The sequence below is a fragment of the Hypomesus transpacificus genome, unplaced genomic scaffold, assembly GCF_021917145.1.
Source record: "Hypomesus transpacificus isolate Combined female unplaced genomic scaffold, fHypTra1 scaffold_380, whole genome shotgun sequence".
Classification (NCBI taxonomy): Eukaryota; Metazoa; Chordata; class Actinopteri; order Osmeriformes; family Osmeridae; genus Hypomesus; species Hypomesus transpacificus.
In genome coordinates this window covers 49,815-66,349 of record NW_025813901.1, presented here as the reverse complement: position 1 = coordinate 66,349, position 16,535 = coordinate 49,815, and the positions used below count along the sequence as shown (strand labels likewise).

At 45.6% G+C, this 16,535-nt stretch overlaps 1 protein-coding gene and 1 long non-coding RNA gene across 3 annotated transcripts; one reads left to right on the top strand and one right to left on the bottom strand.

Annotated features, from left to right (window-relative positions):
- Positions 1-982: 982 nt before the first annotated feature.
- On the bottom strand, positions 983-4,459 carry LOC124464561. Its single transcript, XR_006955738.1, has 3 exons — positions 4,199-4,459; positions 1,396-1,473; positions 983-1,207 (listed from the first exon to the last, which is right to left on the bottom strand). It is a non-coding gene; the product is annotated as an uncharacterized LOC124464561 (long non-coding RNA).
- A 1,095-nt stretch (positions 4,460-5,554) lies between these two features.
- Positions 5,555-9,993, top strand: atpv0e2 (ATPase H+ transporting V0 subunit e2). Of its 2 annotated transcripts, none has more exons than XM_047016455.1 (4): positions 5,555-6,534; positions 6,871-6,918; positions 7,508-7,603; positions 7,776-9,993. In XM_047016455.1, the coding sequence occupies exons 1-3, from the start codon at positions 6,431-6,433 to the stop codon at positions 7,599-7,601; spliced, it is 246 nt and encodes an 81-aa protein (XP_046872411.1). In that variant the 5' UTR covers positions 5,555-6,430; the 3' UTR covers positions 7,602-7,603; positions 7,776-9,993. The 2 variants fall into 2 exon arrangements, with proteins under 2 accessions (XP_046872411.1, XP_046872410.1); XM_047016454.1 differs by having other exon boundaries at positions 5,575-6,534; positions 7,508-7,607.
- The last annotated feature ends 6,542 nt before the right edge of the window (positions 9,994-16,535 follow it).

The following is a 16,535-nucleotide window of genomic DNA, read 5'->3' as shown; positions in this document are numbered from 1 at the left end:
AGCCATGCAAGCCCAAGCCATGACATTACCTCCACCGTGTTTCACAGATGAGCTTGTGTGTTTGGGATCATGAGCAGTTCCTTTCTTTCTCCAAACTTTAGCCTTTCCATCACTTTGGTAAAAGTTAATCTTTGTCTCATCAGTCCATAAAACTTTGTCCCAGAATTTTTGAGGTTCATCTCTGTACTTTTTGGCAATTTCCAGCCTGGCCTTCCTATTCTTCTTGCTAATGAGTGGTTTGCATCTTCTGGTGTAGCCCTTGTACTTTTGTTCATGAAGTCTTCTGCGAACAGTAGATAGTGATACCTTCACTCCTGCCATCTGGAGGTTGTTGCTGATCTCACTAACAGTTGTTTTAGGGTCTTTCTTTACAGCTCTCACAATGTTTCTGTCATCAACTGCTGATGTTTTCCTTGGTCTACCTGTTCGACGTCTGTTACTTAGTACACCAGTAGTTTTCTTCTTCTTCAGGACATTCCAAATGGTTGTACTGGCTATGGCCAATGTTTCTGCAATGGCTCTGATTGATTTTCCATCTTCTCTAAGACTCACAATTGCTTGTTTTTCACCCAAAGACAGCGCTCTGGTTTTCATGTTGTTTTCACCTCTGAATACAGTCTGCATAGACAAAACCTATCTTACCCAATCTGAACCTGAGTGTAGACATTCAGTGGTATTTATTGATTGAATAATGTATGTAATAGGACACACCTGGGCAACAAAACACACCTGTCAGTCACATGTTCCAATACTTTTGCTCACGTGACAAATGGGTGGGTTCGAACAAAAAGGTGATATTTTCTAATTTGTGCATCAGATCCTGATGTAAATACCTGGAAATAAAAGCTGAAACGTTGATCTCTGGTTTCACATTCATCGTTTGATGTCAAGCCCAAATGTTTTCAGTCTACAGCAAAAATAAAGGAATTGGCCTCACTGTTCCAATACTTTTGGAGGGCACTGTAGTTCATGTAGGATCCAGGCGACCTTGTGAAGTGATGCTACCTTGTGAAACAGCTCTATTTTGAGGGTCCTTTTGTAACAGTGGAAGTCCTCTCTTGTCTTATAAACGTGTAGGTGTCGGGTGTGACTCCGCCCCTGCTCAGAGACGACCCTGTCTGTTTACCTTCCTCTTCGCTTTCCTTCTTTCTGCTCTCCTCCTGTTCCTCTCCTCCTCACTCATCCCCTCCTCTCCGCTCAGAGAGTCCTGTAACGCACACACACACACACGAGCACGCACACACACACACGCACATATACACACAGATACAAGCGCACACACAAACACACGGCATCAACAGGCGGAATTATTTTTCAACTTAACCGAGTAAGTTCCAGACCAATGGGAGATGAACATGTGACGCAGTCAAACAGGAAGTGAGAGATTGTGTGTACCTGTGGAATGCAGGTGTTGTCATCACTCTTCTGGTCGGACTCCTCATCCATCCCCCCAACGCTACTCACCTGGCCCATCTAAACACACACACACACACACACACACACACACACACAAACACACTAAAAACAGAACCTCAACCTCATCAAAAGCACAGGGGAGATCTAGCCCTTGCATACACATATACACATACTTTCACACACACACACACACACACACACACACACCAGGAGTGGAGTGGTGTTCACAAGCAGCCTGAGAGAATTTTGAGCGTACTGCTCCTTTATTGGGGCATTAGAACTCCCAGGTTCTTGCCTGCTGTCACACCGTGCTGATAGGGAGATGGGGGAGGTGTTGCTCTCCCCTCCATCTGCAAATCAGGAGCGACTTTCTCACACACACACACACTCTCTTATCTAGAAAACCTTGAAAACTTCTCTCTCACCCCAGCCTCCCATCAAAGATTGGAGGACTAGAGGAGAGAGAGACATAGAGACATAGAGAGAGAAAGAGAGAGAGAGAGAGAGAGAGAGAGAGAGAGACAGAGAGAAAGCAAATGCAGGTGGGAATTTGAAAAATCAAGGATTGGCTAGGTGCTCATTTGCATCACAATCAGCATATCAGCCATTGCCTACACATACTGTGTCTTACAACTATTTCCTATGTATATGTTCCTGCTGTAACGTATATTGTGTATTGATGACAGGTGCTACCAGAAGTTAGGACACAAATACATTCTGAAGGCTGAGATAAAGCTTTCTCTGGGTTGGCTGGCTGGAGACTGGCATTGGTCTAGGGAAGTTGTCCTGACCACAGGGTTATAGGAAACCAAGGACTCCTGATATGGTGAACCTCCCTCAAACAATGGGTCTATCGTGTTTATGATTGAGAGCCTGCCTGAAAATGAACACCTGCTGTCTGTTATCTTTGCTTTTTTCTATACAAATGATGTCGTCCTATCTTGGTGCTTCAAAGATACTTTGCTGTTATACATAGATCTGTGAGAAGTTCACCATGTGACCTATGACCTTGGAACAACAGGAGCCAGGCCCAAACGAAAAACTTGTTGAACTACATGCTCTTATGTTTCGTCCCATTAGCACTTATTTGCTTTTCACAATGTATGCATTCATGTTTTGGATACCCACAATGTTGTTGGGGCTATCTTTTGCACTTTTGTAAAGCTGTTTCTTGGAAGTCGCTTTGGATAAAAGCATCTGCTAAATGAATAAATGTAGATGTAAGTATTTTCGTATGTGAAGCCCTCTGTGACATTGCTTATAAAAAGGGCTAATACATTTTGATTTGATGTGCGAATCCAGAGCCTGAACTTTTTAGTGTTTCTTCAACAACAACGTCTTCCACAGACAGGAGATGAGGGGTGTGGGGGTAAGGGGAAGTGAGAGAGAGAGAGAGAGAGAGAGAGAGAGAGAGAGAGAGAGAGAGAGAGAGAGAGAGAGAGAGAGAGAGAGAGAGAGAGAGAGAGGGGTGGGTGGGTGGGGGTCAGAGCAGGGAGAAGTAAAATAGAAAGTAAGGGAGAGAAAAAATACACTGGCACACAATTCCTCTTAAAACAAAACTGTAAGTAACACACACAGACACACACAGACACTCAGAACAAAGACAGGCCAGGGAGGAATCTCAGTGTCCGTGCCTCTCTGAGGCATCAACAGTAACCGCAGGGGAACATGATCTTTCACCGAACCCAAACACCCAAACGCCAGGAAGACAGAGATCAGAGCAGCATCCAAGTCATCTTAAACAACCTGTGTTTAAAGTCAACTTCTGTGTTTTAACCGAAATAAGAGACCACGCTTCGGTCTTGGTGTTCAAAAGCAGAAGCTGTGAAAGTTGTCTCCTTTCGGGGATCTCCATGTTCCTCCTACGTTTCGGACGGTTTTGAATTAAACTCTGATCTGATTGGCTCAGGGGCATAGATTTCATGATACAAAACAACAAATCAGTCCCATTCGCACTTTTTATTAAGATAAAGATATTTAACTGCCGGATCCTTGGTTATTTAAAAAACAAAACTGTCCCACCCACTTTTGAAAACAAACCTGGGTCCCAACATTGACTTCTAGCCTATAAGAATCGTGATGCGGTAATTGCCACACCCCCTGTTAATCCAGAATGTGATGTTGCATGATAGGCATGAATGGAGGATAGACAGGGAAGGGTGTTGAACTAGTTTATGTAATGTCGTTATTAAGTAACGTTTCGGCAGGTTTTCATGCACGCGCGTGTGTGTGTATGTGTGCGTGAGCGTGTGGCTGTGTATTTGTATAGGCCTTTCTTTAGCACCGGACTATTAGAACCCTATCTTGTTCTAGAATGTTTGGCAGAATTCCATTTCAGAATGTGGTTTCACGTTATCCGACCTCTCTGTATGCCCACTATGCCTGCCCAGTCTCTCTCCGGTGTAAGCGCGCCCATGTCTTGCCATTATAGAAACGTCGTCTCAGATTCCCATGTCCCGTGTTGACATGTTTGCACATGTAAAGAGAAGGAGTAGGACATTTACATGATGGGAACTCAAAACTATAGCTGCCGTTGCTGCTGCAACTTTTCCAAACAATGTCCAATGTAGGCCTTTCTTTTAGGCTAAATAACAATTATTATTTTTTATAAATCTAGCAATTAAGCTCTGTAGCAGCTTTTAGTCGAAAACTTGGTTTTAGAAACATTCTGGGCCTTTGTGTCAAACTTTTTGTGTGTGTGTGTGTGTGTGTGTGTGTATGTCACTCCGGCTATATCAATTGTATACTTGACAGCCGGAATGACAGCTCGTGGGCTACTCACCGCCAACTATTCCCAATACCCGGCTGACATCAGTGGGAAACTTTCTCAGACCGATTATTCAGCATCATCCTGTCGATTGGCGCAAATGAAATGAAAAACAGTCAAACTTCTGGATACATAAGTCTTTAAAATGCACAAGCGGACATAAACTTGAGATTGTTTGTCTTATGTGAGCCTATTGGCGTGCGTGGTCCACTGTTATAGCTCTCTGGCTCTGCCTTCCGCTATTGGTGGCGCTGCGGTGGTTCCTAACATCTTCCACACTGGCGGAGCGGCGGTAAACGCGGCTGCCGCGCAGACAGTCTTAAAGGGCCAGTCCCCTAAAAAGGACGGACTTCCAAAAGAAAACGCATGCTTTTCAACCTTAAAGCGACGCTAAGGGGCGTTGTAGCACTGGTGGAGATAGTAGTGGGAGGTCAAAATGCGGATAACAATACAATTGGAAGCCTTTTGTACTGTGCTGTAAAAATGATCCGTACACCTCCGGCAGACACTCTCTGCGGTTTTACCCAGACACAAGTTTAGAAAACGTCTCTGGTCGTAACTCTACACCTCAGCGTTTAACGACACACTCAAAAATATATATAAACACGGTGTTTAATATCATCACTGCCGGCACATTCAAGGTCTTGCGGTTTGGGAAGAAGTTGTAAAGCATCTTTTGAGGTTTATAACTCTTGTGAAATATTGTGTGATCTTTACTAACTGAAGAAAGAGTTAAATCAGGTGAAGGCTTAATTGGCGCGTGCCTACTGTGTGTCACTCTGATATCATACTGATAAGAGAATATATGTCAGCCTTCTAGTCCCAAGAGATCGTTTATCATGTGCTAACGTGCCAGGTCGTTGTTTGGCTACCTCCAACCAGACACACCCTTCCATCTACACTTCATCCACAATGAAGAAAAATGGAAAATGCAAAGCAGACAGGGTAGACTGGGCTGTGAGCGTTCGTGTGCGTGTGTTTGTGTGTGTGTGTGTGTGCGTGTGGGTGTGCGTGTGTGTGTGTGTATGTTTGTGGGTGTGTGTGTGTGTGTGTGTATGTGTGAAGGGATGGGCCACACCCAGCACTGTAAGTACACAATTATTTTCCAGTTTGAAAACAGAATATTTTTTATCAACTGTCAAATCCATAATCGTTGACCTTTTAAATCAAAAATGTATATTACATTTACATTTAGTCATATTAGCTAGTATTAGTTAACCATACGTTCATATAGAAGGTTATATGAAGTGGTTTTATATTAGGCCTACATATTACATATTATTTGTACATATTTTAGTACAATAGAGTTATTACATAAAGTATGTTTCATTGTCATTACCGCTCTCCTAATAACTCCAGAACTGAAACTTGAAAGTCTAATTGAGATCTGTCCATCTGATGAGATCTGAAGTCCATGACACTTGAATTTTGAATTATGGGATTAGTTTTGCGATTTGTTTACAGAATCCAAGCAGGGTATTTGACGTAGGCTACATGACAAGCACCGATTCTTGTCAACATCTGATAACTTGTATGTTGGCCCATGGGATTTCACAGAGAACACGTTTGCCGTTGGCAGGTTTTTTAAATTTTCTTAGATGAGTTGAGTATGAGTTACGATACCCGATGGGCATGTACGGAAATGTATTGGGATATAGGCTAAAGCAGATGCAGGAAGTTTGAAACAAAACTTCCCCAATCTCTTCCTCCACCTTATCTTTCCTAAAGTTAAGTCTGTAGGCTATCTGTGTTTGCATTTTTGGCTTACTTTGAAAATATGTAAAAATAAATGAAGTGAGGTTTGAGGTATTGCAGGTGCACATGGCAACAGTAAAATACCCTTTTGCTAACATAGGTCTAGCCTACATGTAGACTACAGACAGCTAGATATGACAGCTTTGTCTGCCGCAGTAAAACAAACGGCATCATAAAGAGTAGACCACGTAATTTTGCTTTTTGCCTGACATTTATGGTAACGTTATTGCAATTCTGTCATGAGAATTTGGAAACTACATTTCCAACAACCACTAGCGTCTTAATCCTGACAGGCAATATTTTAAACCAATCACAGTGGGGAATTGCAGTAAATCGTGCCAATTAGACACGCTCGTTCAAGAGAAGGCGGGACTCGCTCAGACGGCTCTGAATCAGGACGGAACGGATCTCTTGATGCGCTAATGCCGAAGGAGCAATTTCGCGTAGGCCTATTTATTTATCAATTTTAACTGCCCTTCAATTTCCGAAACGATGGTTTCTCACTCTCTCGCCCTGCCCATGATCTGTTTCACGACGTTATGGGCTTTGGTAGGGGTTGTAGCTCCCTTCTTCGTACCCAAAGGACCAAATCGAGGGTAGGTAACGGCTTAATTTGGTCAAAACCCACGATTTTTTTAATATACGTGCAGTATTCTCGATAGCTCTTCCATTTCATTAGTTTGCATATGTGATTAAGTATGTAGGGCTATACATTTTTCACTTTGAATATTGTGTCGCTTAACGTTCCCTATCAGCATCATTGTGAATAAACGAGCCATCTGACTGACTGTAGGCCGCGCTCAGCGCGTCATCGTTGGCTCGTGATGCTCTCTCTCTCGCGCTCATCCTCTGTGTGCCCGTATGCTGTTACGCTGTTAGCAACCGTGTGTGTGTGTTTTTTACTAATGCATCCTTTTGCTGTGTATCCCCAGGGTCATCATCACTAGTCTGATTCTGACAGCGGTGTGCTGTTACCTGTTGTGAGTATGGCTGTTCTGTTATGCGTTTAAGCTTACTAGAAATGTTGTTGGGCAACTCTCAGACGGCAACAGGCGCATTTAAACATAAACTTCTGAAATGATTTTTTTTTTAAATCTGAAATTAAAGGAATTCTTATTCTCTCACTTATTCCATCCCATCTCTTGCTGTTCTCTCCTGCTGTCTCTCTCCTTCTCTCTCTGTTTTATTCTCTTACCCTTGCCCTCTCTCCCCCCTCTCTCTCCCCCCTCTCTCTCTCCCCCCCTCTCCCCCCCCCCTCTCTCCCCCCTCTCTCTCTTCCCCCCTCCCCCCCCCTCTCTCCCCCTTCTCTCTCTTCCCCCTTTCTCTCCCCCCTCTCTCTCTCTCCCCCCCTTCTCTCTCTCTCCCTCTCTCTCTCTCTCTCTCCCCCCCTTTCTCTCTCTCCCTCTCCCCCCCTCTCCCCCCCCTCCCCCTCCCCCCTCTCTCTCTCCCCCCTCTCTCCCCCCCCCTCCCCCTCCCCCCTCTCTCTCTCCCCCCTCTCTCCCCCCCCCCTCCCCCTCCCCCCTCTCTCTCTCCCCCCTCTCTCTCCCCCCTCTCTCTCTCTCCCCCCAGTTGGCTCATAGCAATCCTGGCCCAGGCGAACCCTCTGTTTGGACCTCAGCTGAAGAACGAGACCATCTGGTACCTCCGCTACTTCTGGGAGTAGAGGCAGGTGAGGCCTGAGGCAGCAGTATAGGCAGACAAGGCTAGTCTCCTATTTTTGGTGTTGAAGTTACCTCTCTTTCTGTCTTTAACATTCCCTCCCTCCCTCTCTCTTGCTCTCTCTCTCTCTCTCTCTCTCTCTCTCTCTTTCTCTCTCTCCCTCTCTCTCTCTCTTCAGGGATGAGGTTTGACCCCTATGGCTGGACATCTCTTCCCCGCCCACTCCATCCCCGCCCCGCCCCCCTCTACATATCGTCTGATACAGTAGTACACACCCCCTCCAACTTTTTTTTCCTAGTCATTTGTCTCGTCACTGAAATGTTCCACTGGAACGTTCCACTGAAACATTCCAGAACATTTAGAAGCAGCAGATTGAGTCGGTCTCTTCCTTGAGTAAACGGGGTCAAAACGAGGTGAATGTGTAGAAAGAGGCGATGCTTTTATTTTGAAGGGGTGATGCTTTTATTTTGAAGGTTCCTTCCGGTAGATAGTCACACATCAACCGCCTGCTGTCACTGTTGCATGTGACTGAGTCAAAGTGGGGAGACCCACTCAACTGTGTAAAGTGATGGTGATGGTTGCCACAGTGACGGGGAGGGGTGGGGGGGAAGGGAGGGAGTGGGCTTTAAAATATATTGTGATTTAGACGTATGTTCATGTTAGATGTGGAAGTGTTAGACTAAACGGAAGAGTGTAGTGAACAATGATGGGCCCAGAGTTGACATGGAGAGATCACTGAAGGGAACGTTTGAATGATGGGGATGATGGTTTTGTCCTCAAGGTTAATTGTGATAAATAACTCAGAAAATAGATGATGTTTTTTTTTATCATGGCCGAGTCTGGTTTGTGAACGCCAAGACATCTAGTCTAATGAGTTTTCAAGCTTGAGTACAAAAATCTGATTGCGATCCCTAGATACTGTTAAAATATGCTACTGTTTACATCTAGTTTTATTATTTATGTGTCGTTAATGATCCAAGTATTAAGTTATGAGTACCTTATATGTGTATGTAAAATGATTATATTTTTTTGTACGTCCTTAATCCATCATGCTTAATCTGCACAGTGAAGGGACCAGGGACAGTGATAAATGTTATGCAACTGCAATATTGTTATTATGACTGTGTGTGAGTGTGTTAGTAAAAGCAGGCTACTTTACAGTGAGTGTGTTAGTAAAAGCAGGCTACTTTACAGTGAGTGTGTTAGTAAAGGAGGCTACTTTACAGTGAGTGTGTTAGTAAAAGCAGGCTACTTTACAGTGAGTGTGTTAGTAAAAGCAGGCTACTTTACAGTGAGTGTGTTAGTAAAGGAGGCTACTTTACAGTGAGTGTGTTAGTAAAAGCAGGCTACTTTACAGTGAGTGTGTTAGTAAAAGCAGGCTACTTTACAGTGAGTGTTTGGCTAGCAGCCATGGAAGAGAGAGGAAGTTCAAGAGCCTGTTTCACTTCAGACTCCATTAAACCTGATCAACACAGAGCTTCTTCATCATCCTCAGATTCCCCTCCACCCCTCATCTACCCCCCCCCCCCCCCCCACACACACACACACCACCCCCAAGAAACAAGATCTCTTGAGACAATACAGTTGTTAATAATTAGAGTTAATGCAATTAACTCATACGGTAAATTGGGATAATCTCGTTTTTGTTGCCATGGTGATGCCTCACCAATCCCCCGCCGCCCGCCCCCCCCCCCATTTCCTCCCATGCGGGCCCCATGTCCTCACCTCATTGGGCCATGACGGTCGCCTTGACGATGTCACCTCGGGCCCCTAGTTCCCCGTGCTCGCCGGGTGTGACAGATCGCACGCTCCTGTGAGCGGCGCTGTCGCTTACAAAAAAAAAGCCAAACCGTAACGGCAGTTGGCCGCCTGTTTGGGAGCGCAGGACGAGCGAGGGGTCGGCGTGACGACCAGACCTCCACCGCCGCTACAGCCTTCCCCCCCAGAGACGCTGCCAATGGCCTCTGAAAACACTGCTTCAGCCAAAAATGAACTCAGATAGAAACTTAGATCAATATATGTATGCAGATGCATATATATATATATATTAAATATACAGCTACTTTTTAGAAAGACCAAATTATGTTGTATTCTTTCCTTTAGCCTAACCCCTGTAGCGGTGGTAGTGGGACGGTCACATTCACCAGGGTGGGAGAGGGGGATGAAGGGGGCAGGGAGGGAGAGAGAGAGACAGGGAGGATGGGTAGATATTTACTAACCATATTCGGTTTATGTCCCCCCCACCCCCCCCTTCCTGGTCACCATGGAAACAGAAACCCCAAACAGTGGAATGAAAGAGGTAGAGACGACTATGTGTGTACAGTAATGTAGGTTCTGTGTGTACAGTGACGTCATGGTTGTTCATTGTAAAACCCATAGTAAAGGTCTGGATGTCTGCTATGGTCCTGTTTTCTATTTTGGGTGATTCCTCTCCACACACACACACACACACAGGTGTCTCATACTATTCTTTTTGCCGTACACACACCTGAACCAGACCTAACCTAACCATGATTTGTGTACACATTCAAAGATCACATACAATTTGTCTATTTTAGATGTTCTTAACTAAGTACGGAACTTCACGCTACGTTGGAACCAGGAACTGGTTCTACAAGTTTCATAAAAATGTTTCTGCATACCAGCTTGCAAATCTATTTGGGTAGTGTGTTACTGTAAGTGTGTGTGTGTGTGTGAGTGTGTGTGTGTGTGAGTGTGTGTGAGTGTGTGTGTGTGTGTGTGTGTGACAGGGAGAATGTGTACATGATGGGTCTCCATGTGGTGAATGGGAGGGACTACACGTGCCCATGGACTCCAGTTGGTTTGATCAAATTACCTTCAAATATAGGCTCTTTAATAGTAACTCTTTTACTCATACTCATACACACACACACACACACACACAGAGAGGAGAGAGGAGGGGTGGAGAGGAGGGTAGAGAAGAACACATTTACATTTAGTCATTTAGCAGACACTCTTATCCAGAGCGACTTACAGTACAGGGACATTCCCCCTGAGGCAAGTAGGGTGAAGCGTCTTGCCCAAGGACACAATAGCTGATTAATAGCCTGACTCCCTCACCACTCAGCCATCTGACTCCCCCCCATCTGAACACAACGGAAGGAGAATATGAAACGATCCATATCCAAGTCAGATCCAAGCAGATGATGATAGTAGCTCTCCCTACCTCCACGGCCAACTCTAAACTTTACAAGAAATAAAATACCTGAATCACTGCTCAAGTGCAAGCTAGGATTAAGATGAAGTTATTTTAAACTACAGACATGAGTCATTGAAATCCAGTCACACACAGATGTGGGATTTGGTTACACTGGGCAGAAGCCTGCTGGCTCTGTCAGAACGTGAACTCGCTGACCACTGAGTTTACAAACATTACAGATCGTTGAAGTCGATATCTGTGCATGCATGCCTTCAACAGTTGCATCATGCTGAGTGACGCTGTAAAAATGAACGTGTTTCAGATGAGAGCTCACGTCACAGGTTCGTTCCTGGGACAGGCTTTGTAAGTGGGAACATCAAAAAGGATTTCACCATATCAACCGGACGGCCTTGATATCCCCATGGTAACGCCCTATCTCGTAGAAGGTACTGGACCGTCTTCTATGTGGAATGTGGTCGCGGATTGAGAGAAGGAGAGAGTTGAAGGGAGGTGGAGGTTGTAAAAGGGGGAGGGAGAGAGAAGAAGAGGGAGAAGGTGAGTGACAGAAAGAAGAGGAACAGAGAATGGAGGGAACGAGAAAGAGGGAAGAGAGGGAGGGAGAAGAAGAGGGAGAGGACGAGACTAAGCCTTTCTATTATTAATGAAAATATAACGTGACAGGCTACTGCACACATGGGCCTCGTAAACGAATTTAAATTTAAGTGTGCTACATTTAAATAAAAGCGTGTCTGTTTGTTGAGACACAATTCATTAATTTGTAGATTAGTAGGCGAAAAAACGGTCTGAAAGGCTTTTTTCAGTTACTAAGCGTAGGCTATATTTATTTTCGCTCTTTCGCCATTTTACTTTTTTGGGGAAACAACGGTCCGGACAATTATTGGACGGTATAACCTACATTTGGTTCAACAGATTCAAGTTCGTTCCTTCTCGGTGTCCTTAAAAGACGGGTCACGTGAACCCGCCCTCTGACGTACCGTTTTGTCGAGCCCAGCCATATCCTTTTTCACTGGAAATATACACAAGGCTCGTGAACTCAAATGCCCCCCAGTCAACCGCCTGTTTACCGCTGACAGTTTCCAATTCTGTCGCTCTCTCCATATAGCTCGGTCCCGTTTTCTCACGATCGAAATGCTGTAACCATTGCGTTTCACAAGTACACGAGTTACACGATTATGTTACAACAATCGTGCTACATAATAACATCATAAACGCCTCGCAGTCACATGCCACGCCCCTAGACGCTCAGGGGTCGAAGGAAAAATAAAAGTGTGTTATCATTACGCCGTAAGAGGGTAGGCACGTTTTTTTTCTCTCCTTTTTTAATTGTGAGTCATGCGGGCGACACCAAGTCGGACGTAAGGGGGGTTGTCGTTTTCGTCAGGATTTATAATGTATACTTGAGTCGTCTTTGGCTGGATTAAGGTCTTCAAAGCGGACGTTGGACGCAAAAATGTATGTGCGTCTGGTGTCATCTCCAAGATGACTGCGCACGGGACCAAAGGTTTTCACGTTGAAGCACCCGAGTCCCTTTTTATCCACTGTGGACAAGCTCGATACCAGCTGTTTAGAAACTAACTTCCTCAATGTGGGATAAATGATTTGTTTGCTGCGAGTCTCCTTGACGGGGCTTTTTTTTCGCTGCGATTTGTGCGTAATAATTTATGTTTCTGTGGCCCGACATTTTTACACGTTAACACCAAAGGGACACTGGACGGCACCTAATAAGGTAGCTATGGCGTGCATCTTCTTAACTACAACTATAGCCTTGTAATTCACTGAAGAAGTTGTTGGATCCCTCCAAAGATCGCCTCGTGCTTGTACAATTTGGGGGCATTTAAGGAGACGTTTACCGGGCACGGGAGGAGAATCTTTCTTTCGAATCGTCTTTGTGACATTTCCTAAATACCCTTTCAACTTAGTCTGTTAACCGCTTTAGAGTGGGATCAAGTATGCATGTAACATTTACACACACACACCCTCACACACAGGTGGAGAGCGAGCACAAGAGTGGAAATTAGGTAACTTCCTTTAGCAACACATAGTCATATTTGTAACTGTGAATTCGTTTGTAGGTCACGAGAAGGCTATAAACAGTAATTCAGTTTGTTCTTGCTGCCACACTGCATGCTATCAAATCGGGGTTGGCTGCCTTATTAACAATTAATAATGGACATCCGCTTGCAACCTAGCATAGACCAGCTGCGCCCCACATTGAGTGTGTGTGGGCTGGGGGGCGGGGTAGGGCGGCACGCTACAAATATTAAAATCAGCATCCCAAATTTTGCGCTGGTCAACACGCTTGGTTTGGACAATAATTTAGATTGTGGATACTTTCTCCCTTGTTGGTGTTAAGAATGTATCTCGCTATGGGTTCCGATCGAGTCTCGTGCTCGATGGTCTGTCATGCCATGCGGGACTCCGAATGAGAGCCATGACCCACGGCGCTCAGAGGGCGTGCTCTATCTTTGTTGTGCCCCATATCCAGCGGTGCCGACTCACCACCCGGGTGCCCAAGACGTCACCCTTCAGTTCGTCGTGTTAATAGACTACGATTAATTAATGAAGAGTTTTTTTAAAATATAACGAGGGAACACGTTCAACAACAAAGACTTGCACCCGGACGCTGGTAAAAACGTGGAGGAGCACCGAACACTTTTCAGGAGGATAAATAATTACAAGGATATTAAAAGAGAAGAAGAGGGGTCATCGGGTGCGCGTGGTAATCGCCAGACTGTTGAAATAATCCCTATTTAAAGGGGGCAGAGGAAATAACATTCATGGTGTAGTCGGCCTAATTTCTGTGCCAAACGGCTTGTCCACGGGCATCTTAATTTGAGAAATTCGTTTCCCAGACGGTCTCACCGAGCAGTGAGTCGCCCTAGTTGTCTCGTTGCCACTATACGCGCTGATTTATGCACGTCTGACCACAGTAGCAGCGAGCTAGCTAACCCCACTGCACTTTGCATGACTTCGTTTAAATGTGCAATAGGCCCCATCCCTTTATTCACTAAAGTAAAAAAAAGTCAACAGTATCTCGAATTGTATTAGAATGAGAACGCTGGATTTGTTTGACCAAATAAATTCGTAAATCATTAGATTAGCAGGATCTGATGTAATATAGCCCAACTGCCTAATCTAGGTCACACGGACTCGACAACAATAACGATTTTGGTTGAAACGGTAAAACGTCGCTGGTAAAATGTGCTTGCAGTTTCTGCGCGTGTGGGTCCTAAACGTTCTAACCCGACCGGACGGGCGGGTGTCTACATGCCTCATTAACGGTGTGGTCCGTTGTTTAGACCGCTTCTTTCACGTCTCTCCCCGTGGCGGGATTTTTTAACAATGCACGTAATTTAAATTCAGACATTACCACATTATACTCTAGAGAATGTATTTATACTTTGGCTATAAATGGCTTATTATCTGGGTGAAAGACCGACTTTGTTGGCATGGCTTGGGTCAAAATTCAGGTCGGGGTTGAAGGGGGACACACAAACTTTATTATGTTTATGGTGCTGTTTGATACTCAGTTTAACTATAATCTACGGGCTATTGTGGCCTGCGTGTTGCCTACAGAACACACACATGCGCACACAATGTTTGGGCAGCCAATAATGCCCAGATCCGTGGCACCAAATCTCTCTTGTCTCTTCCGTGGAGAACAGAGAACCGTCTCTTCCTGAGGTTCGCGCCATTTAAACGTGTATGGGAACCTTGCCGCGAGACCTAATTTCCATCCCAGTGACCGGTGTGATGACCTTTGGACAGGCGGTGTTGAATCAATACTCACTGAATGATTGACAGACAAAGCGAGTCTATTCATCAGATAATTTCTTCCAGCAGCAGCGCATCTAAAAACTTGTTATTGGTGGTAGTGTGTAACGTTTTGTACTACAGAATTGTATTCATATTATTATATGTGTGCGTGTGTGCAAGCACAAAAAAAAATGATAATAACTTGAGTCACGCGGTGTATTTACAGGTTTCTCAGCAGCTGATAATTGTTCTAGAAGGTACATTCTAGAAGGCTCGACTTCATTCTAGAAGCATTCTTAGATTTATTCCAGTGGCATTATACCAGATTCTTAGAGTTCCAAAGATGTTTGGGGTCCTTGCGAGAATCTTTTTCATTCTCAGAATCTCAGTGTTCGGCTAGGCTCTTGGGGAGAAAGGTTACAGTGTTTTTCTCAGCATCCACTCAGAAGTGACTACACTGTAGCGCTCTTCACAACACAGTGTTAGATTACACACACACACACACACACACACAAAACGTCCCAGTGTTACAGATGTCTTCATGTACAAACAAACTCCCACGCAGGCATGCTGTTGTGTTAACTGTCACCCCAGCGAGGGCTGACTTCCTCATTCCTGTGTGTGTGAGGTCATCTTGGCAGGGCAGCTCAGGTCACTCTGAGCTGCTCTGAGATCAGCCCTGTCTGAGACAGGCACCCAGACATCCAGGGTGCTTCTGTCCACACTGATCTCAGATCTGCTCACCTCCATAAACACCACGTGCTCCTCTCTCCTCCTTTCATCTTATCTGGGTTAGAGTGCTCTGGTGTTTGCACACGTGTGTGTGGGTGTGTGTGGGTGTGTGTGTGTGTGTTAGAGAGACAAGCCAACTGAGGACACAGGCTCCGGTCCTGTCTCTGTTGTGTCCCCCTCCCCCTCGACCAATCAGGACTCGCCCCCTCCCCCTCGACCAATCAGGACTCGCCGCCCGCCCCTCCACGAGCCCTGTAGACTCACCTCGTCCACTCACGGCTGCAGGTTTCATTTCCTTCTGAAACCCTGCAGAGCGGCAGCTCAGTAGGGGCGGGGGGCGGGCGGCGGGCAGGAAGTGAAGCTGTGGAGACGCTGCACGTCTAACTTCCTGCTTCCTGTTCCTCGTAGCGCGGCAGAGACAAGGCTGTAGCCGTGACGACAGCATGGGAAGAGGAACGGTTCCTTCACCCTGATCGCTCTTGCTGTTCAGGTAACCCAGCACCCTCCTCTTCCTCCTCCTCCACCTCCTCCTCCTCTTCCTCCACCTCCACCTTCTCTTCCTCCTCCTCCTCTTCCTCCACCTCCTCTTCCTCCTCCTCCTCCTCCTCCACCTTCTCTTTCTCTTCCTCCACCTCCTCTTCCTCCTCCTCCTCCTCCACCTCCTCTTCCTCCTCTTCCTCCTCCTCCACCTTCTCTTTCTCTTCCTCCTCCTCCACCTCCTCCTCCTCAGCCTGTCCTGAATCAGTGTGTTGCTGTTTTGCAGTTGAACACACTGTCAACACTGTAACCACCTACTCACACCCCTGCCTTGGGTATGCCTCAGGTAAGCACACACACACACACACACACACACACACACACACACAAAGAAACACATGCTAAAAAGAGTTTGTTGACAATTCTTAATAATGCCAAGTTTATACATGCATACTAACCTGTGTGTGTGCATGTGTCCATGTGTGTGTGTGCATGTGTCCATGTGTGTGTGTGCATGTGTCCGTGTGTGTGTGTGTGCATGTGTCCGTGTGTGTGTGTGCATGTGTCCGTGTGTGTGTGTGTGCATGTGTCCATGTGTGTGTGTGCATGTGTCCATGTGTGTGTGTGCATGTGTCTGTGTGTGTGTGCATGTGTCCATGTGTGTGTGTGCATGTGTCTGTGTGTGTGTGCATGTGTCCATGTGTGTGTGTGCATGTGTCTGTGTGTGTGTGCATGTGTCCATGTGTGTGTGTGTGCATGTGTCTGTGTGTGTGTGCATGTGTCCATGTGTGT